The sequence below is a fragment of the Drosophila elegans genome, unplaced genomic scaffold, assembly GCF_018152505.1.
Source record: "Drosophila elegans isolate 14027-0461.03 unplaced genomic scaffold, ASM1815250v1 contig_133, whole genome shotgun sequence".
Classification (NCBI taxonomy): Eukaryota; Metazoa; Arthropoda; class Insecta; order Diptera; family Drosophilidae; genus Drosophila; species Drosophila elegans.
In genome coordinates, this window is record NW_024545499.1 from 1,307,854 (window position 1) to 1,330,013 (window position 22,160).

General features: G+C 40.7%; 3 protein-coding genes and 2 non-coding genes across 5 annotated transcripts; 2 read left to right on the top strand and 3 right to left on the bottom strand.

The window, feature by feature from the left end:
* The first annotated feature begins 140 nt into the window (after positions 1-140).
* On the top strand, positions 141-3,636 carry LOC108147334 (protein late bloomer). Its single transcript, XM_017273761.2, has 5 exons — positions 141-297; positions 919-1,086; positions 1,147-1,299; positions 2,767-2,949; positions 3,009-3,636. The coding sequence occupies exons 1-5, from the start codon at positions 238-240 to the stop codon at positions 3,078-3,080; spliced, it is 636 nt and encodes a 211-aa protein (XP_017129250.1). The 5' UTR covers positions 141-237; the 3' UTR covers positions 3,081-3,636.
* A 3,376-nt stretch (positions 3,637-7,012) lies between these two features.
* LOC108147343 (dynein light chain Tctex-type protein 2B) lies at positions 7,013-9,325 on the top strand. Its single transcript, XM_017273770.1, has 3 exons — positions 7,013-7,116; positions 8,671-9,000; positions 9,068-9,325. The coding sequence occupies exons 1-3, from the start codon at positions 7,088-7,090 to the stop codon at positions 9,231-9,233; spliced, it is 525 nt and encodes a 174-aa protein (XP_017129259.1). The 5' UTR covers positions 7,013-7,087; the 3' UTR covers positions 9,234-9,325.
* Positions 9,326-9,370: 45 nt separating this feature from the next.
* On the bottom strand, positions 9,371-9,444 carry Trnat-agu. The gene has a single exon. It is a non-coding gene; the product is annotated as a tRNA-Thr (tRNA).
* Positions 9,445-10,221: 777 nt separating this feature from the next.
* On the bottom strand, positions 10,222-10,295 carry Trnat-agu. Its single transcript has one exon. It is a non-coding gene; the product is annotated as a tRNA-Thr (tRNA).
* Positions 10,296-12,778: 2,483 nt separating this feature from the next.
* LOC108147341 lies at positions 12,779-13,749 on the bottom strand. Its single transcript, XM_017273768.2, has 2 exons — positions 12,958-13,749; positions 12,779-12,895 (listed from the first exon to the last, which is right to left on the bottom strand). The coding sequence occupies exons 1-2, from the start codon at positions 13,644-13,646 to the stop codon at positions 12,799-12,801; spliced, it is 786 nt and encodes a 261-aa protein (XP_017129257.1). The 5' UTR covers positions 13,647-13,749; the 3' UTR covers positions 12,779-12,798.
* Between the last annotated feature and the right edge of the window lie 8,411 nt (positions 13,750-22,160).

Sequence of the window (22,160 nt, forward strand, 5' to 3'; positions counted from 1 at the left end):
TATGATTTATTTCTTGTAATGTAATTATTTTAAGAGTAATTTATCTGTACACGTTAGCAATTTGTTATTTTTTTGAGTGTAGTGTCACACTCGATTGCAAACACAAACGAAACTCAATCGACGATCGTATTTGTTCAACTTTTTAGTATAGCAATAACCTTCTAGGAGTAACCATCGGAATTAAAGTTAGTAACCTGCGGAAATTAGAGCACGCGTCGACCGAATTTTTGTATCGCCATGGGTTGGTCACCGTTGATGATTAAATATCTAGCGTTCCTGTTCAATTTTCTTTGTGCGGTGAGTGGTGATAGGACAAATAACTAGCTATGCGATAAACCCATTCACATTATCGACTGTACCGGCTGCAAAAAATATAACAGAAATTACAAATCAATATAGATATGTGACTAAAAAATGTGCAAAAATAAATAAAATAAATTGATACTTAGCATTTAATGAAGTGCCTTACCAACATTTTGGTTAATGATTTACAACTAAATTGTGTTTGGAATTTCGCATAGAAAAAACATTTTGCTTTTTGTTGAAAACCAAAATCATTACTAAAGATGGAATAATTTAATATTTCAACAAAATTCAATTAAAATGTTAAATATTTATTTCTTAAAACATTTAGAGTAAAAATATACATTTTTTAAAACAACCCAACACTTATTTCATTCACTTATTTGTACTAGACGCTTTTGAGTGATATGAACAAATATTGGTAAAGCAGAATTAAAGCCCATTTAATCTTTATTGTGAGTCATTAGAGTAGCCTTGTCAAACCTTATCCGGTCAAAATGTTTTGGTAAGAATGATTAATGTGAGTAGGGCTATGAATATGTATAAATATAATCGATGTGTTCGGTCATTTATATGATTATTTATTTTGCTAAAGCCTCTGTGTACAATTTTCAGGTGCTGGGAATCGCAACTATCGTTATCAATGTAATCGCAATTGAGAAAATAGATCCGAGGGATCAACTCATTTTGGGCATATACATCGCTGTTGGTTCAATCGTATTTCTGCTTTCATTCTTCGGATGTTTCGGTGCCATTAGGGAGAGTATCTGTATTACCTGGGCTGTAAGTAGTAACTGGATAAGATAAGTCAACACTTATTAATAAACTTTTTTCCAAACTAAGTACGCCATCTCCATGCTGGTTATGCTGATCATCTCCATAGTCCTGCTCTTTGTTTTTCGCATGCATTTTGATGAGACCTCTCTTACTAAATTAAAGCAGGCCTTTGGGCAGCAGACGGCCGACTACGATGCAATGGCTGAGTTCCAAACACTAGTAAGCGCACTTAAAAACGACTATATCACATCTAAGGACTATATTGATTTTGAATTGAATAAAATTATGGTTCGGTTTTGATAAAAATTCGATCGCTACTATGGCAGCTATAACTGAAATAGACTTTGGAAATTGAAAGTGAATTTTTAGTTTATTAGAAATGCGTAATGTATAACTTTTAGATGCAATTTACATATAACAAGAAAAAAAGCAAACTTCGGCAAGCCGAAGTTCATATACCCTTGCAGCTATTGCAAGAATTAAACATTTTTGAAAACATTAAAATTATGATTTAATTTCGTATACGTTTAAAAACATTGAAGCTATGCTGATTTGCAGCTCAATTATTTGATAGTTATTTTATATATTTTTATTATTTCTAAGGGAGCTATATGATATAGAGTCCGATTTTGATAAAATTTAAACCATAATTCTGAAATATTTAACCATTGCTATATGTCGAAGAACTAAACAAAAAATTAAAAAACAGAAAAGTTATAATTTTTTTCATTTATTTTTCCGATTGTTCCTATGAGAGCTATATGATATAGTCGTCCGACTTTGATGAAATTTAAACCGTAAATCGGAAATATTTAACCATTACTAAATGTCGAAGAACAAAACAAAAAAATAAAAAACAGAAAAGTTATAATTTTTTTTCATTTATTTTTCCGATTGTTCCTATGGGAGCTATATGCTATAGTCGTCCGATTTTGCTGAAATTTAAACCGTAAATCGGAAATATTTAACCATTACTAAATGTCGAAGAACTAAACAAAAAATTAAAAAACAGCAAAGTTATAATTTTTTTTCATTTATTTTTCCGATTGTTCCTATGGGAGCTATATGCTATAGTCGTCCGATCCGGCTCGTTCCGACTTATATACTACCTGCAATAGAAAGACAACTTTTGGGAAAGTTTCATGCAGATAGCTTTAAAACTGAGAGACTAGTTTGCATATAAACGGACGGACAGACGGACAGACGGACGGACAGACTGACAGACGGACATGGCTAGATCGACTCGCCTAGTGATGCTGATCAAGAATATATATACTTTATAGGGTCGGAGATGTCTCCTTCACTGCGTTGCAAACTTCTGACTGAAATTATAATACCCTCTGCAAGGGTATAAAAACAAAGGTTTGGAAAGGTTCTAGGTTGAGTGTCTAGGTAAAGGTAAATTTATAAAATGAAGTACCACTTATGAGAGGAAATAAGCAAAAAAAAAACAATAAATGTTAAAGAATTCTTCAACAGTGATGAGCCTTCCATTTATTCGCTTCTCGATCGCAAAATTGACAAAAAGTCAAAAATTATAATCTATTTTAAAAGTTAACCCACAAAGATTTTAGATCCAACAAAGTCAAAAATTTGAGAAAATATTTCTGATTTAATTAGCTTAAAAAAACACTCAATTCTTATAAAAAATTAAATCCTTTTAAACTGTTTTATCTATAATTTTAGTATGAATGCTGTGGCATCAACAAATTAAAGGATTACACCGACGCCTCTATACCTCTTCCCCGTAGCTGTTTTGACATAAACGAAGTCCCCTATAAAGACGGCTGTCGATCAAAAATGGAGACCCTACACGAGGAACTGCTGACGGGTCCCAGGATTGTTGACTGGATGCTTATAGTCATGGAGGTGCGTTCTTACATTTTATTTGTATATCGCTTTGCTTAATTTGATTGCCTCTCCTACAGATCGGTGCCTTTACATTCACCACCATTTTGGGAGTAACTTTCAGAAACGAACAGCGGCGTTCTGAGTATTGAAGAATCTGACTGTTTCACTAGTTGATAATATAAAGATAATAATAATATTCTTGCTTCTAGCTAATTCTGTACATACTTGCTAGTCGAATGTAATGTTCACCTCTTATGATACTTAAAAAACTTTATTGTAAATAACACATATAATACGTTGCTTGAAAAGCATATTAATTATGACTAAGTATATTCAAAAGAAATAATAATTTTCGAAATAATCATTTTCGGAATGCACTGCAAAATATGAAAATCACAAAACAACTTGTGACTAAGTCGATCTGATTGGTAAGCTTCCTAATTAAAGATCCTATGTTAGATATTTTGATTTAATGAATCAAACACAAACTTAAGCTGAGTTTTAAGAATTAGTGAAAAGTCTGTAGTCTTGTTCGCAACGTATAGCTTTGAAATATTTGATTTTGAAATACAAAAAAGTCGCGGAAAGGTTGGGAATTCATATATAAAAAGGAAACACTTTATAGTTAATACTTAGGTCGAATGTTCAAGTACTTCGATATTAAATATGTTAAAAGGCCAATAAAAAACAAGGTTCGAATTGTGATTTCTTATGCTTTTTTTTTCTTTTTGTGTGAAGTGTACCAGGTAGTAGTGTTCTAACTGAAAGGGGCTTCTTAAATCCTAATGTTATATTTCTTCTTTCTGTGTGTTCTAGCATCCACCTCCTTCTCGCGTTTTCGACATATTTAGAAGCTATTTGGTTTGCATGCGGCGCGTCGACAGTTGGCAACCTACAATTTTAATTGCCAAACTGTCTGCCGGAGTCAGGCGATGTGTGTGCGAGCGGGATGTGCCCTCGCTGGATTGCAAATTACTCAAAATAAACACAATTTGGAATACATTGGCACACATTTGCTCTGTTTTCCCGACCCGAAAATTGCCGCTGAGTTGTCCTTAGACATGCTAACTCAAATCAAATCGCAGCCGAACGGAGCTAACGAGTGACATGAAGACCTCCACCTCCACCTTCCTCCTTTTGGGTCGTGAGCCAATCACCATCAAAGCGTACACCTTGTTGGGGCACTCAGCTCAACCCTTTCGCCTTTCACCTTTCGCCTTTCTCCTGCTCCAGTCGCCGTTGACTTTGCGCTTTTATGCTTTGGAGCTCCCGGAGCCGGAGACTTCAGCCAGTTTCATTTGTGAGTTTCATTCGTGCAGTTTCGCCGAAAATATTTATCCCCATCAACCGAAGAACTACACTCAGGTGAAGTGAAGCATAAGTTCAGGCGCCGCTGCCATGAACGCTCGCATGCAAGCGTAAGTTCTATGCAAATTTTCACGGGTCGCGTGCACTCAGGTGCTAATGAGTTCGAACCCGCCGGCATTGCCACTCGGCGCTCCCCTCGATTCCCACAAAATTGTGGAGAGGAAGGCGGTGCAAATTGCTTAATTTGTTTAGCTGTTGTTTAATTTCCACTCACGCATATGTGAGCCGAGCTATTGCCAAATTTCATTTCCAATTCCTCATCCATGTGACGTGAGTCGGGAAAGTTATGTGTTTGGAAATTAGTAACCTAGTTTTTGGTTTGGGATTCGTGCCGCGTTCTCATTTTGGCGGGTAGAAAAATGCGTGCTGGGAAAACCAAAAGCTAATCCGAAATGGATTTGTGGCTGATAAATAACATAATTCAATAATCAAACCTAATGAAGGACACTTTTGTATTAATCTGCACTTAATCATAATATCAAACGCAGTAAAATGTATTTGAGTGCTTGCATATATTAAGAGGACTCTACTTATTTTTTAATTTAATAAATAAATACATCTTTTAAATTGGCATGAATTTTATTATTTTTGACAACTGAATATATTTGCATTTGTGTTTGGATATCAATTTGATTTGGCAAAATAATACACACTAAAAAATTCTTGAAATAGGTCCAACTGATAGTTTTTGGTTTAATGTACCGAAAAAAAGTCTTAAAAAAATCAAGAATTTTTTAACTTTTTAATGATTTTCGTTGGCTGCTTTTTTTTGCTTTTTTTTATTATTTCTTTTGTTTAAGATGTTTTTTGTTAGTTTGCTGCTTTTTGTTTTAATTTTTTTATAAGGTTAACTTCAAACGTATTTTTAATATAATAAATTTGATTGCAAACATTTCCCTTTGATTTCCTATACGGATTAAGTTGAATGTGGTGCAACCTGCTAATTGTTAAGAGACCAACAAATATTACAAGTGATTGTAGTAAATAAATGATGGTACCACAAAAGTTGCAAAATTATCGCCGTATGAGAACAACAAGAAATGCGTATATATATAAACACTAGAGGCAATTCAAGCTGTTTGTATTTATGTGTCTTAAGAAATTTAGATGGATCTTAACTTTTTAATGTCTGTCGATAGATTAATTTGGCATCCAAGTCAAACTGCAACAATTTACTATTTACTCTTTAAATATTAAGGATGATTGTCACAACTTTTGCAGTTAATTCAACCGTCAATACAGTACTAATTGTGCGGTGTCATAATTTGTCAGTCAATTTACTGTACAATTTCGGGAACTTAGTTACCAAAAATATTTCATAGCAAATAAAGAAACCCATATACAAAATATAAATTTCACAACACTTAAAGACCGTTATTCTTAAAACTTAAATAAGGCATTTATTTTCAGAAAGGTTCTCTGTTGTGAGTGATTAGTGTGAAAATTATATTTTGGGTCCTCTCGTAACATTAAAGTTGAAAGACTTACATTTTAACTTTTTAGGTATAAAAATATTTAAGTAAAAGTATAAAAATTAATTCGGTTAAAAATGCATTTTTGTATATTTGGTTGTTTGAAAAAATAAAATGTTAATTTAAATTAAAAGAAAGCCGTCAAAATAATATACACATAGCCCTAATAAAAAAAAATTTGGAAAAATATATTTAAAAAAAAGTTTTCAAATTTATGTTTTTCTGAACTAAATTAATATAAACGTTTTACTTTATTTAAAACAAATTACTTAAATACTGAAAGCTCACAACATTTGACCATAAATCCTATTATGATTTATGTGACAGAGGAGTGCAAAACTATTTTCTACCTATTGCTGCGGCTACCTAATCGTACCTGCTCGTGTGCCCTGCGCTGTTAGAGCTGTTTTGTGGCAATAACGCCGACTGCCATGCCCTACCCCAAGTGTTCCGCCGTCGAATGCTCAATTCTGCTTTATTTCCCGGCCACTTGTATCGCCCATTTGGGAACAATGAGGAGTCGTCAACTCCGCGCTTCATGCACGTGACTTGACAGTTATTTCAATTTAATAACTTCATATACGGACACAGATGCATGCCGGTAGATTAGATTTGGAGCGCCAACGCGAAGTTTGCATACGCTGCCGTGGAGGCAAACTTTTGCGATAAAAGTAATCAAAGTGCTTGAAAGTTCGCGCCGAAGACTAAGACACTCACCTGGCCGCGAAGACCGCGCCCAGGTGTCGCAGGGCAGCCGATCAGAAGTCATCAACTTCGAAGGGAAATCGCGTGTGCCGCCGAGGCCCCAGGTAATTCCCCTCATCCCATATGTCCATATGGCAACACTTTGCCTTTGACTGAACCAAAACCCAGTGTACATCCTGCCGAGTGGCTGGTGGCGATGACACCCACGTCTCCGCCGCCATCCGGCCGGTTGCAATTGGAGCGCACCGGCAGTGGATTTATGATAAGCGGCACGCAAGCCGGAAGGCTCTTGCCGAACTCGAAGTCGGCGATGGCAGCGTGAGCTATTCGCAGGCAACAGCGCAGAAGTTATAGGAAAGTCACTCCAAAGTCTCCCATCGCTAGACTCCGCTGGAGAGCGACCCTAAACCAACAAAGCTTCAAACAACTTTTGACGATATGTGGATACCCCATCATTGCGCGGCGCCAATCGGCGGTATTGTCGATGGGCAAGACTCGTGTCGGCTTGTCGGTCCTGTCAGTGTGCAGATAGCAGCGCCCGGTGTTTGTTTTCCGCTGCCAGCTGGCAGAGGCAGCTCCGAGAATCGACAGTTAAGGGTTAAGGGAACACGATGACTAGCTGGACCACCATGAAAACGAGGTAGGATTTGACCCGCGAAAATAAGGGTCCTTCCAGGCGCGCGTGACACAAAAGTGGTACTTAAGGGTACTCATTAACCCAGCATAGTGACAATTAGAAACACATAATGAAATATACAACTAGATTTGCATATTTTTGGGAAATAACAAACGCAAAAGGTTTGAACGTGCATGCATATTTCACCAATAAGCTAATATATTCAGTCCTGTTTAAGGGGAAACTAGCAATACGCAGCTAGAACCAGTTGGTAATTGTACAGTATTGGACAAAGAAATCCGGACACCTAGAGTAATGCAAAAATATATTAAAAGGTTTAATCGTTTTGGATCTTTTTTCGTGTTATCTATTAAGTATTTAGTTTTAAACTGCCGTCTAGTTTGGTTAATCGTAAGCTTTTGGTGTTAAAAAAAATGTAAAACAATTTTAAAGGTGCCATTTTGGCTTTGCGATCAGAAAATTTAAGCCTCCGCGATGTTAGCGCTATTATTCGATCGTTTTTATGGCAACTATATGATATCGTTATCCGATTTGAATAAAATTAAATGCCTGATTCTATACCATAAAATTATTACTATGTCAAAAAGAATTTTTTAAAAAATGTAAAAAATATATGTTATTCTTTTGTATTTTTTTTTTTAATATTTTGATTGTTTCAATGGGAGCTATATGTTACAGTCAACCGATTTTGATGAAACTTAAACCGTAATTCTTAATAATTTAACCACTACCATGTTTTGAAGAACTAAAAAAAAACAAGAAAGGAAACAAACTTCGGTAAGCCGAAGTCCTTGTAAAATATATATGTTCTTTATCAGAATCAATAGCCGAGTCGATCTATCCATGTCCGTCTGTCTAACCGTTTTTCCGTCTGTATGAACGTCGATATCTCGAAAACTATAACTATTTCAAAGTCGGGAAAGTATGTACTGTCACTCGGAGTCATGTTAGACCGTAGGACTTCGATTATTTTGTAGGAGAAATGCATAGTTAGAAGTTTGTTTGCTGAGTAACGGGTATCTAATAGTCTATACGGAAACTCGACTACAGAGTTCTTTGTTGTTTTATACTTTATTCTACGTATATCTCTATCACAGTATTCGTTGCAGGTGCAGCAAAACAATGTAAACTTTTCATACAATTTTATTTATCTCTTTTGGCTATCTCTCTCACAGAGAAAACCATAAAAGCGCAATAATCTTATACATAGGAACATACTTTATGTATACCATTGCTAACGACCCAACGACGTGATTTGCTAAAATTTTAAAGAAACTGAGTAGAAGACATCGTGTATAGTATACATGGTTATTCTCAATTTTATTCCTCTTATAGTTCCTAAGATTTTGTAAACCTTTTTAGAAACTTTTCCGTCTACCAGCCACTAACATTTTAAAAAATCTTAATTAGAGGCAGCTTATTTGTTAATATTCAGTTCACAGCTTTTTCTTCGTATTTCCTTACGTCTTACGTAGGTTTTTTTATCGCTGAGTGTATGAACTAATTATTTGGATTGAAATATGGATCGTTAGCAATTACCTCGATTACCATCCGCAGGATAACCGCATCGGTGCGCACCACCAACCGCATGAATGCCTTGCTCTCGGAGTCGATGTTGAGTAGGCGGCGGGCCGCCCAAAATCCGGAGGGCGAGCCGACCGCCGGCGAGGGCGGGGAGCCGATCAAGGAGAAGCCCAAGAACGATTGGAAGTTCTTTCACACCAACTTCAATATGGAACGTGCCCTGAAGATCATCGAAGATTGCATCGAGGAGCGGCTGCTGTGGGATCGCTTCAGCCGCAATTACGACTCTTGGCGGGCTCTGCAGCTGGTCGAAGGTCTGGCGGCCGAGATACGCGACCGGGTCAAGAAGCTGAACCACAGGCGGTAAGTGGCGACACCCGCTACCCTGCCATTTGATCACTTAGCCCCAAAGATACCCGTAAATTGACAGCCACCGCATCGTCTGCCTGCTGTCGATCGTGGAGAAGCAGAACCAGGGCGTCCACCAGCGCATGTGCCACCTGATGGACGAGAAGCGGGACAACTTCACCCAGTTGGTCTTCGAGCGGCCCACGTACTTCATGATCGTGGTGCTTTATCTGGTCTACAAGGATTAGGTGCGAAATGGTTGGAAGCCGCACTTCCTGGTGCTTGTTAATTACTGTGTTAGTTTTAGTTAAGTGTTGACGCATTAGGTTATGGAAAAATAAAAAAAAATCGACAAAAAGAGGACATTTCCTATATCCTTAACTGAAGGCCCCGGCGAGATTCGAACTCACGATCTCCTGTTTACTAGACAGGCGCTTTAACCAACTAAGCCACGGCGCCGTTGTGGCATCGGGCGTTGAACTACCCAATTTGAGGGAAAGTTCCCACCCTTTTGGGTTTTTCGTTGGTAAATTAATTTTGGAAATTGATATTTGTTCAGTTGTTTCAACTGAAAGATATTAAATGAGAGATATGGACGAGTTATCGCCCACTCTTGTGATTACACCGTTAAAAAATACGGAAGTTCTATCGCATACAACGGTAACGAAAAAGCTTCTTAGGATTATTTTACGGAAAGCTTCTACGTGTGTGTTATATTTCCGTAATATTTGTACTAAAAGCTTAGCGAGGGGCTAAGAATGGACAAGAACCATTTGAAAGAATTTTAATATTCTGAAAGTGAAAAACAAACGAAATTCATAGGTCTCAGTAATTTAATTAGGCGCATAATCTGTTAGCTAAAGTATTTAAAACTACTGCCTTTGACCACCTTATATTTAATTTATAATCATACGTAAAATCTTTGTAAGACTTGGGGAAGCTTTCCAAAAAGCTCTCCCAATGGCGAAACATTGGGGATGGTGAATTGCCCGCCACCAAAATATTTGCAACATTTTAATGATTATTGAAACAATTATTGCCGCAATTGGAACACGTTAATGGGCTGCAGAGCGTCAGCTGGCAGGCGTAACAATAAACAGCCGTTAACAGCAAAGAAAATAGCTTTTGTTGTGGGGTTACAATGTGGCAACATAGGGTTAATTTGCGTAAGAAATCAGAAATAAAAAAACGTCTAAGAAAAAAAGAACACCCCAGAGGAATAGACTTCCTAGGGATAGGCCCCGGCGAGATTCGAACTCACGATCTCCTGTTTACTAGACAGGCGCTTTAACCAACTAAGCCACGGCGCCCACGAAAGCTCATCGGTTAGAACGGCGCATTTGAGCTTCGGTTCGACGACGAGCGGAGTCTGCGGGGAATTTCATAAATAAACGCTCCACCATGTGTACAGATACTTAGATACTTAGATACTTATGCTTTCAGATACTCATGCTCGGATATCCATATGTATTCTCGCTGCTGGGCGAACGGAAAAAGTTTTTTGTGGCGCACAACTAGTTATGTAATCTATGCCATATTTATCTACAACTTGTGCCGTATCGTTTGCCGAGACGACAAAAGTATTTATAAGTAGACGTATCTGCCAGCTATTTAAATACTGGCCGCTGCACCCGGCAGGCATGTTTGTCTTTTCCAAGCTGGATTGGGCTGAGATGGGATGGTCTGGGCTGGGCTGGAGGAATATGCAAATGCCGCCGCCTTGGCCAAATGGAAATTATTTGTACTTTGCGGTTAGCTGGCACACACACTGCGAAGAGCAGAGCAAACTTGGGCACTCGAAATGTATCTTTGCGATTGCTGGGGAGCAGCCCAAAGGCAACTTCTTTTTTGGTCGGGCCTCATCGGCTTATTAGCAAGTCTTTTTGTTCTCCGCAACTCAGGCCTGTCAAAGAGTTCAGTGGAGCAGCAAGACCACGAGCACGAGTACGAGCACTGAACCAAACCGCTGGCGATTGTTAGGCATTAGAGGGTTCCGTTAGATCCGAATGTCATTCCGGTGCCAGGGGTCATGTGCCTGGGAATTGTGTGGAAATAGAGGGAAACTGCCGATCAATCCGAGAGCATCTGTATCTGCCCTGCGGATTGCCCCCAATAAATCACTGGGCAAACTTTTCGGGTCTTCCTGAGCCCATTACCACTGAATGCTCAGCAAATAGTTCCGAGTTTTGTGGCCCCCCTCCGAGCAACAGTTTAGCCGGACACGCACATCAACTGGCCACTGCCAAGCGTTTACCAAACTAATTGCCCAAACTTAGTTGCTCATCAAATTGCCGCATCATTTTACGCAGATTTTAATCGCGCCAACCCAGCTCCATTCTCGGGACTGGGGACACTGGCGGTCCAGAGGGGGAATCCCACTCACTACCACTGCGAATCGGGCACAAGTATCTAATGCGTTTCCTGTGTTTCAACCTTGTAACAGCCAACGGTCCGACGTCACTATCTGTGTATCATCATGTTTCCATCTCTGTTCGGTACTCTAGTCCAATGGGTATATTTGTGCGGAAAAATTGGGGAAAGTATTTATTTATTTTACGTTTGATTTTTAAGAGTGAAAATTTATTGACAGTTTATTAATTTCGTATACAGTTTTTTATATAAGAGTAGATTATATCGAAATCGTAGTACAGGTATTTTGAACTTATTTTATAAATTACTTACTCTAATAATGACTAATTACAATAATTGATTATTGTAAAGATGAAATGGCTTAATAAATAAAATAGAAAAGGCTCGGATCCTGTCGATTTTGAAAGTGTCTTAAAGCAGTAAGTGAATATAAGGCTGTGCTTAACGCCCAACAATTTATTTTCAAATTGTTTTTGCCACTATCAAATGTTATGTCCATGCCTTTAGTATTACTGTAAAATTTTACAAAAAAAACTTATTAAAAAAAGATTTTCTTGTTTTCCCTGAATGTGAAGATAAGACAGCAGTCTTTTAAAGAGTTCCTTACAAAGGAATGAATCCAAGGTAGACTAATATTCTTAATCAACTAATACCAATTGAAAGTTTGTTCAGATTATGTTGCGCATAAAAGAGTACAACATGTTCGTCGCTAAAATAGCTGCAGTATACCGCCTCTAGCCGCTTGTAACCTTGCAATTTGGCATTGGTATTAGCACATGACTCCAATAAATTTGTTTTCGCCATTCCCGCCCCCTCCCCTCCGTCGTTCTCTCCCAGCGTTATCTAGCATCTCACTCAACCCGGGACCCATGTCGATCCGGACTCCCAGCCCCACCGCCAAGCTCATCGTCAAATGCGCAGCAATTGAGTTTTTACGCATTTCGAAAACCTCCAAAAAGGATATGGGGATTGGAGCTGGGAGTTGAAATTGGAGCTGGAGCAGGATAAGGATTTCAGCCTTGGCTGCTGGCCTTCAGCCGGAGGCAGTCAGCTCAGCTCCCGTCTCTTTTTGGTGTGTGGTGCGGATTTGTTCATCCTCCTGCGAGGATGGGGAAAGACAAATCTGCTTTTGTTTTTATCTGATGCCGTTTCGTATTTAGCCATCTTATCCTGGTGGGAATGCGAGCACATTTGGCTGACGTCGAAAGTCGGATTAGGCAACCGGAAAGTCCATGATAGCCTGGCTTTAATGATGGCCGCGACGGTGCCCGTTCGAGTTGGAAACGTGTTATTATTATTGGCCGCAAAAGGGCCGTTAAGGGCGCCGAACCTCAATAACCCTAATTGGGCGACATTTCCCAGGCAATTAAAAACAGAGGGCCCCCGAAAATAAAATTTAAATTAAAGCAGTAATTGCAGGAACTTGGTTAAGCGGAACCCAATTTATTCGCGGACTTCCACCTCGAACGAAGCAACCGAGTTGGTCGGAGTTCCTGCACTGTTGGTGGGAGTGGTGTCAATGGATGGTAAACGGGTAAAGCTGAAACATAGTTATTTTTCATTAATGGATTTTAAAATAAAGAAGGATATTAAGGTGCTTACTTGATGTTCATCTGGCGACAGAAGAACCGGAAGTCGCTGACCATCGCCTCGAAGAGATTGTGCAGGAAGACGCGAAGCATCATCAGCTCCATACGCAGGTGCTGCCTGGTGTTCTTGTGGCAGCTCATGGGCACCACGCACTTCCGGGAGTTGTCCGCGTGAAGGGCTTGCGCCTGCATTTTCTGGCGGTAGGTGGTGGAATCAATTTTGTTTGACTTCAGGTACTCCCAACGCTCGATGCACAGCCCGAAATGGTGTTTGACCCGCGGCATGAACTCCACGAACTGGGAAAGTTTGCGCTTGATCTCCAGGATGCGCGATTGGAGCAGGCAGCGCCAATCCTCGAGTTCCTTGACCTCCCGGCTCGTCTCCTCCAGGTGCATTTTCGCCTCCTTAAGTCGACACTGGAGCAGGTACTTCTGGCGGCGCAGCAGCTCGAGCTGCTGCCTCTCCGGAGTCCTGGTGGTCAAGTCCTTTTGGTCGTCCACATCCTGGCACCGGCTCAGCTCCGGCCTAAGTATCTTGCTACGCAGGAGGATCAGGCGCTGCTTCATCTCCTCCAGCTCCTCGTAGGCGTCGGGCTCTTCCTCCCCGCCAGTGGGCTCATTACCGCTGGTCAGCACATCGCTCTCCTCCTCTAATGGTAACAGGCCCACGGCCCTACACTCGGGTATTTTCCAAGTGGTCATGGTGAACCAAAACGGGATTTGGTTCAACTGGGAATTCGGATGAGGTCGAACTTTAGGATGTGTACATTTGCCAGGGAATAAATTGTATTAAAGTCAATCTGATATTAACTAAATGACATGAAAGTGAAAGACTTGAAAAACAGTACCTTCAAAGGGGATACTCTTCTATTCTATACACGTTTATTCTAAATTGGTAAAAAACAAGCCGTTACTCAAAGAGTGAAAGGGTATATTGTAAGCGCAACAGATAGAAGGAAGCGTTTCCGACCCTATAAAGTATATATATTTTCGATTAAGGTCAAAAGCCGAGTAGATCTAACCATGCCCGTCTGTCTTTCCGTCTGTCTGACTGTATGAACGTCGAGATCTTGGAAATTATAAAATTAGATTTGGAATTTGGCATGCAGATTCTATAAATTTCAGCGCAGCGCAAGTTTATTTCAAAACGGAGCCACGCCCACTCTAACGACCTTAGACCTTAGCTATTGGTGTGCTTTGCTCATATCTATCGGTAAATACAAAAATGTTTTAAATCAAGCTATTATTTTAGAAGTTATTAAGTCGCTGATCGTCCGCTGCTCTGCCGGTGATCGCTTATGTTGAGAGACAGGAGGATAGAACTGTTAGTGGGAGGAGGGGGTACTGCACGCTCTAAGCTTTTAGTGTTGCCTTTGCAGTTCGACAGATGGCGCCACCTGCACTCTGATTGTTTTGTGGGGGAATGTTAAGTTTAAAATTTGTTAGTCAGGAAACTTGACTACGCGTTTTTCTTGTTTAAATGTTGATTCTATGTGATATTGGCATGACAGCCACTGTTTGGGTCGTTAAATCAAAGTTGAACTGATTTTCCTCCCTGCTTCCTTGGCCCCAATTTAATTGAGTTAAACGAATCCGTTAGCCCCCTCGTTTCGCTTTCAATTAAATAAACAACTTTTCAGCGGCTGGCAAAACGCTTTCCTCCCGCATCTCTTGTCGTTGTTATGGCATTTTAACCCCTAATTTATTAATGACTGCCGGCATTCATCAGAGCAAAAAGTTCATATTTCAAAACTGACGCAGAAAGGGTTGCAAATTATTGGGCGGCATTTGATTAATGACACTTGCCACTCCACCGTACGAAAGTTTGGGGCCCTCGTGCTTCGGGGGATGAAGATGCCCCACCCCGTATCCAAAGTGTTTCAACAAAATATTTGCCAAGTTTCACTTTTCGTCGAGTCCTGTCACGTGCAATCTGCAGCCGGGCCAAAAACTAGGATGCCAAAGTCAAGTCTGGCTTATCCATAACAATGTCCTACCCTCTGGGATGTTTCTGCATACCGTTGCGCATTGTGACATGCCAGATGAATTTGTCCGAACATGTGTTCAGCTCCTGCTGCAGCTGTTCCCCAGGACCCCGGCTCCGGAATTCACCCCATCCGATCCCTGGGGCGGTGGAACTGATACAGATAAATTTAATTTCGTTCACTCTGTTTGCCTGTCGCAGGATGGCAGCCATTGAACTTGCATGCCAACACGAATTTTGATTTTTCTTGCCGCTCCATCTAAAGCTTTCCATATCCAAAGCCTCCTTTTCCTTCCCCGTGTGTCCCACATTTCCTGTGGATTCGGGACTGTCAAAGGTTATTGGCATTATAAACACGTAGCTATGCATACGACTCTTGCTGCCATTATATCTTTCCAGAAATAGGTTTATTTGTGGTCTTAATGACGGCTTTAGCTGAAATTTGGTAAATGAGACCTTAAAGTTCAACACTAATTTATGATATGATATGTATTTAGTCTACGTGAGTGTGATTACAGTCTATGGGTTAGTAAATCACATTGTATTTCGCTAACTGAAATATACTATGATTTTACTTAATTGTTAACGATACTGTAACAAAGTTCGCCTGTGTTAAAAGACAATTTATTTAAATAAAACTTGGCACCTTATCAGAAGCACATTTGGGATGATGAATGAAAAGGCCCTTAAACAATAACTACAGAGCTGAGTCCCACTAAATCCATCAGATTGGCTCCTGCAACTGCGATCTGAACGTGTCTTGGCTTTTTCCGCTTCCCAGTCGAATCCCATTGCTTTGCAAAGTTTACTATGCATGTGCGCTTGTCGATTCCATAAATCACACGACGGCAATTCCCAATAAGTTTCAGTTTCCATTCGCGGCATAAATCTGAATATTTTGGGGCCCGAGCGGAGCAGACAACAAACCTAATCCCTGGCCAAACGTGACTCAATTATATGGGCAACAATCTCTGCCATCTCATGTGTGTGCGGGTGCCACTCAGATTTCATATGATGTTTTTTACACAATGCATAATTCGGAGCGAATTTATGTGGAAAACAATAAAATTAAATTGTTTTCGCATTCGGCATTCAACGGCAGCGCCCCCGACTGGCAACCGCTGTTCGCATAATGAACTCATCTAGACGAGAATAATAAATTTCCCCAGCAGCATCCGAAGCAGCAAAGAAATGGCGCAGCCATTTCAGGGTATTCCCCGTCCCACCCGGTTCCGGATCCGTATGTGATTTTATTCCTGCTGCCAGGATCCGTCCTTCGCGCTTTCTCCTGCCAGCCAGGTCGTAAACCACAAGTGCCCGCCTTCAGTCGAGTTGGCTTCGCTGAGTTTGTCACAAAGCTGGCTCCTGCCTTGGTCCTTTTCCCCGTGCCCCATGCCTCAGGCCTCATGCCTCGTGCCTCGTCGAGTGTTTAACTCATGAACGCCCACTTTGATTTCTATTTGAATTGTGCGCGCAGACGGCGACGCGAGCCACTTGAAAAGTTGCCATATGTGGCACCGATTTACGGCAGTGCCAAGTGGCAGAATCCGAAATGGGCAAGCGGTTCTAAGGGGTTGCACCAAACTGAAATTTAAACAAAATTTATTTTTTTATTCGGCTTGTGGAGGGGCTTTCCTGTCCGCAACGAGGTAGAAAGGAAGCCTTTGGCTTAAAATGCTTTAACTATTCTAACACCGCAGGGATCTTGATTATCTAATTTAAAGTACATGTTTTTAGTTGTACTTTAATTTGATGTACGCTTTAAAAAATGTCATTAAGTACGGCTGAAATATTTCAAGCTTAAATAGTGACCTGAAATTTGTAATTGACTTAGCTTGTAATTGCTTCAGAGAAAAGTAAAATTCAACTGTGAGAGAGAGAGCAAGAGTCAAATAGTTGCGAAAAACTAAGAAATCATTTTATAAGTTCGATTATTAAAAGCTGAGTTAATTAAGAGCATTTCAACTACCAGAACTAATTTTACGTTACGTAATTTCAATGAACCAATCTAAATATAGGTATAACGCTGAAAAAATTACTGAAAAAACTGCTTTGCTGAATATTGCTTTCGCAATTGCTTAAAAAACAGCCAGAAAAAGAAAGATCTTAGCTATTTAATCTTAGCTATTTAGTCACATATATGGAGTGACTTTATGCCAAAAAAAGAGTCATGGTGTCTAGTGTACAGAAGGTAAACCAAACTATCGTCCAGCGTATGTTGACGCACATCGCTGAATCATTAAGCTGCGTTTCACATTTAAGATCAACTTGGAGATGTCCTTCCTCCTTGGATTGGTCCTTCATGTTCCTTCACATCTTTCAGCTGCACGAAATACTTAAATATGCTTTCACCTGCTGCTCAGACGATTCAATTAAATGCAATTCGCACGCACACATGCGACTGCTACCCAAACCCCGCCTGTCATGTGTTCCTTTGAAAAATAGATTTCTAAAACGTTTAAGCTGCAGCATGTGTCTTGAATTTTAAGCCCCTGGCCACCCCCTCATAAACATATTAAAATTGCGCCAAGGTGGATGCAAGCTAGACAGCCACCCCCAGGATTCCCGAATCCGAGGACCTCCAGCATATGCCTTGGCCGCCAAATAGCACAAACGTGACCAAACTTTTTGTGACTCTTTGTGCATTGTTGGCAGGCGATCATTTATCTTAAATGCCAGGCCATGGAAACGACCTGGGGCGTCCTTTGTGCGGTTCCCCATTCCCATACCCAGTACGAGAACGGCCAGAGGGTATGCCCGAATCGGGCAGGCTCACTCGACTCCGGAAGTTTTCATTGCAAAAATCAAAGCGGCAATGGAAGTTATAGTATTCCTGTGTTTATAACCTCTTTATTTATTTGAATTTTGAGGAGCGTAGAGTAGGGTTGGTAAAACAATCGATAACACTATCGATACTATCGATAGTCGAAGAATTTAGTGAACATCGATGGTTTGGGCTCAACGATACGCTCTTGAGAAATATTTCTGTAAACTTGCGGGAATTTTCAACTTTCAGGGCTTACTGCATTTCCAAAAGGTTAGCGGTAGGCTAAGACAATTGGCTGGCAGACCATGGAAAAGCATTATATGAAAATTGCTTTTTAAAATTGATGTAAAAATGAATTCGTTAAAACTTGCATTGTTAATCAGCTAAAAATTAAAAATTTGGATTTGTTTTATTGATATTTTGTAAAAATTTTTCAAAAAGTGAAGAGCTTTCGATACTATCGATAGTGGCCACAATCGATAGCCAAAACTATCGATAGCGTGTACTTGCGTAGAATACTAAAACACTACTTAGATCTTAAAAAAAGTAAATCCTTACAGACGCTTTTTGGTGTTCTGGTGACTACAGGATATCTTGCAGTCAATACACTCACTATTCAGTTGTTCTCCTCTTTTTTTTGGGTACTAGGCAACCTTCTTGGCTGCCAGAGCGGATGTTTTCCTAGGTGAACGCGGGCTGCCTAATAAGGAGCATTGTGGGCCAAGGGATTCATGGCTCTAAGCCGCTTTGCAGGCAGGACAACACAGCGTCCCATAATGGTCAAACCTTGAAGGAAATGGAAATCCAGCAGTTAAAAAGGAAAAGTTTTCGGAACGGAAGAAAAAGTTGATTCATTGAACGGAAGCGAAGTTCAAACCCACATTTTTGGGGGTCACTTAGGTATACACCCTTAAAAGGACGTTTGCTTTAATTTGAGTAAGCAACTCGGCATCAGTTCAAAGTTCTCAATCATTTCATCTCAAGCCGTTTTCTTGGCCGGACACTGTTCCATCCAATTTAAAACAGTTGGCCAAAAGTAGTTTTCCCCCTTCATATTTGCATGCCCAGCTGAGGCTTATAAAACTTTCTGACAAAACAATTACGGGGCATACATAGATAAACAAACAATGTATAGCTCCCTGCGCATGCTATATCCTTCTACAGTGCTTTTGTTTAAAAAGAACTTTTAAAATTTTTGTTTGTTTGCCCAGCGACTTTGTCTGGAAATTGCGCTCAGATCCTTCTTCCTCCTTGGACGGATATTAAAATTGCAAAATTTTTTAATCTTTTTTTGCGAGAAACGTTTTACATATTCTATAGATTCCGGCGCACGACATAATGTCCCTATTGGGCTTTCGGGCATCCCAGCATCCTGGCTGGGAGCACATAAGGTTGAATTTATGTATGTATTCGAGTTCCCAATTTCCCCGTGCCGCTCGCACGGCAATAAAAGGAATATCCCGGCATAAGGACGTTTCCGTTCAGCTTCTGCTGCTGCTTCTGAGTGGCAAAAGTTTTTTGTCCTTGCCGATGCCGAGAACGTAAAATTTTTATAGACACGTAGGTGAGTGTGCGTGTGGGTGTGCGTGTGTGAGATGTAGGATGCTTAAATCCCAGTTTACTACTTTAGGTGTTTACCACACAAAAGGCCAGGGGCGAGGCACCGCTCCGCCAGCAATCGTCGAATTATGCAGAAGAAGTTGAGATTGCGACTGAGACTGAGTCTGAGTTTGGGACTGAGATTGTTTCTGCTGCCGCTTGATGAAAGATTTTTATCATGCAAATAGTTGGGGGACTGGCCGAGGGGTGCGGCATTGCTCCCACATTTTATGGGATCTACTAAATTGGATTTATATCGGCATCTGCTGCCGCCCGTGGAGAGCTTTAAGCCAGATCCAGATACGGGCGAGAAAAGTTTGGCGCATTTATCACCCGATGGCTCGGGAAATATGTTTTAATCATATTTATTGCGGGAAACTTTCGCAGCGCTGGGCGTCCACTTAACTTATTGACATTTGACCTTACAGCGACCCTCGCGATGCGAAATCATTGTTGAGCCAATACATTGTTGTTATGGTGAGCTGAGGGCGGGGTAATCCTGCGCGTGCCCGCGGCATTGTCCTGTGTCTCCTGCCCGGATCTAATTTATTTCCCTGCTTCGTATTTGCATGCTGCTCCGGCTTGTTGTTCATTTAAAACATCTTCCATCATTTGTTGCTGCCGGCTTTACCAATTTCCCCCATTGTCGTCGATACATCCACCCCTCCTGGTTTCCATTGCTTCCTGGTCTCCTCTGTTTGGGACCAATGATGATGGCATTATTATGTGTCGGCGCCCTGTTCATTTTTTCCGGCGCACACCATTTTCCTGCCCGTGCCCATTTGCCCATTTGCCCATTGGCATTACTTCCGCTTCCGCTGGCAGCGGGGTGGGTTGTAAAACTTTTCTTTTCGGGTTTTCCTCTTGACATTTTTCATTAAAACGCATTTTTCTGTTTCCTCGTTGTGGTTGCCCGCGGTCGCCGTGAATTATGTGTCACGTTGGAGCAGTTTCGTGAAATTGGAATTCTTCGTAATTTATGTATGATTTTATTGAATTTTAATGATTTCGTTGGGTAATAGGATTTGTTTTTCATTAATTGTGTTTGGGCAAGTAAATTGTTATTTTTAAACCTGTCAGCTTTAAAAAAAATACTTTCAACAAGCCGGGCAGCATTATTTCGTTGTACAATTACAATCAAATTAAAATGCCAAATGCAAGCCAAAACCTTATGCAAAACTATTTACAAAATTAATTTACCATAGTCAACGCTTTCCGCTTAAATACACTTATTCAAACATATTCTGGGTGTGATATTTATTTTTGCTGCTTTTTCGGACTATTTTTCGGCAAACATAACCAGGCCACACATGGCGTATGAGCAATTAAGGGATTACATTAAATAAATGCCAATTAATGCGGTCATTATTTATTCAGCTGTGAAATGTTCTGCGGCTCATTATTGGCTTGCCGACCATTAAATTGTATTTACATTTACATTTTCCGCCGACCGCAGAAAATGTTATTTTACGGCTAATTGAAGCTAACTCCGAATAAAAACGCAGAAACTTGAGAAGTTTAAAGCTTAAATTCATGTCCACGGGGTAATGATGACCCTGTGGGGAAGGGTTGGGGAAGCTGTCCCTGGTGGCGAACCTAATCTCTAATGCAAACATGTGCTGACCACTGAACTGTCCGGAATTTATGCACTGGAGTGGGCGGCGGTGAACGGGAACCGGAAACTAACTGCGCGAATTTCTGGTTTTCTGGCTTAGCCAAATGGAATATTTAATTAAAACATTCGCAGACAGGCGACGGGCAATGGGCAACGGGAAACGGGAAACGGGCCACGGGCATCGGTTGGCATTGGCACCTGTAACCCAGGTGGAGCATGTGCAGTTTGCGGTCCGGATGCGTGGTGGTGGTGGTGATGGGTTGGGGCCCATCTGCATTCCGCCCCTCGGAAAATTTGTTATTGCATTTATGGATACACGTGTACGGAGGAACACAGGGGCCATAACATTTAAATTTAATGCCGGCAAGGCTTTCAACGCCTGGCCAACGCCAACTGACGATGACGATGATGATGGTGGTGATGGCCATGAAGATGACGGCAATGATGTTGCCTAAGACGACTCTTTGCCACAATAAAAATGTGACCATAAAATTATATTGTCCAGGCCGGGGCAGTTTGCCTTTGACTTCGACTCCGATTCCGATTCCGACCCCAACTCCGGCCAACCAGCAATTTAGTCCCCTTCCCCAGGCGTTTGGGACAATCCCCTCCTGGCTCAAAGCCCACCGACATCATGTATGTGTGCTTGTATTTTTATTATGCTAATAATGGCCTGAATGCCAGGCCTTTTACTGCCAGTCATGAGCTCCCGCTCCCGCTCCCGCTCCCACCCGACAACTCCGACTTTGAGTGGAGAGTCCCCGGAAAGTAGGCAGTGCAGAAATCACTGCCAAGTGGCTGAGCTGCCCTTTTACTACAGTTTAATAACCCAGACGCAAAGCCGCGTCCAAATTTATGAGCATTTAAATGTACATATACGGACATCTTCCTTTATTATTTATAACAGATGCTTCAGAGATTTCGGCAGAGCGTAAATAAATATGAGTGGCTTCGAATACATTTGCCTGCCGTGGAGATAATGTGTCAGTGGGTTTTAACTGGACGGGGTAAAGAGCTTCGTAACATTTTATTTGAGTGTTCACGGATGTCGTAAAATTGTGAAATATTAATATCTGAAAGAGGAATCTATTATAACAAATGATCGGTGGAGTTTGAGCAGGTTAACTACCGAAACGACACGGGAATTGCATTAGAGTAGACAATCATTCTATAGCTATTCGATCCGTGACTAAACTTAGTTAATGAAAAATAGTGGGTCAACATTCGCACACTTTATTTACTATGTTTATA

Coding starts and splice junctions, on each gene's coding strand:
- LOC108147334 (XM_017273761.2), top strand. CDS start 238: ATGGGTTGGTCACCGTTGATGATTAAATATCTAGCGTTCCTGTTCAAT. Junction 298..918: donor TGTTCAATTTTCTTTGTGCG/GTGAGTGGTGAT, acceptor TACAATTTTCAG/GTGCTGGGAATCGCAACTAT. Junction 1,300..2,766: donor TGGCTGAGTTCCAAACACTA/GTAAGCGCACTT, acceptor CTATAATTTTAG/TATGAATGCTGTGGCATCAA.
- LOC108147343 (XM_017273770.1), top strand. CDS start 7,088: ATGACTAGCTGGACCACCATGAAAACGAG. Junction 7,117..8,670: donor TGGACCACCATGAAAACGAG/GTAGGATTTGAC, acceptor TACCATCCGCAG/GATAACCGCATCGGTGCGCA. Junction 9,001..9,067: donor AAGAAGCTGAACCACAGGCG/GTAAGTGGCGAC, acceptor GTAAATTGACAG/CCACCGCATCGTCTGCCTGC.
- LOC108147341 (XM_017273768.2), bottom strand. CDS start 13,646: ATGACCACTTGGAAAATACCCGAGTGTAGGGCCGTGGGCCTGTTACCA. Junction 12,896..12,957: donor TGTCGCCAGATGAACATCAA/GTAAGCACCTTA, acceptor ACTATGTTTCAG/CTTTACCCGTTTACCATCCA.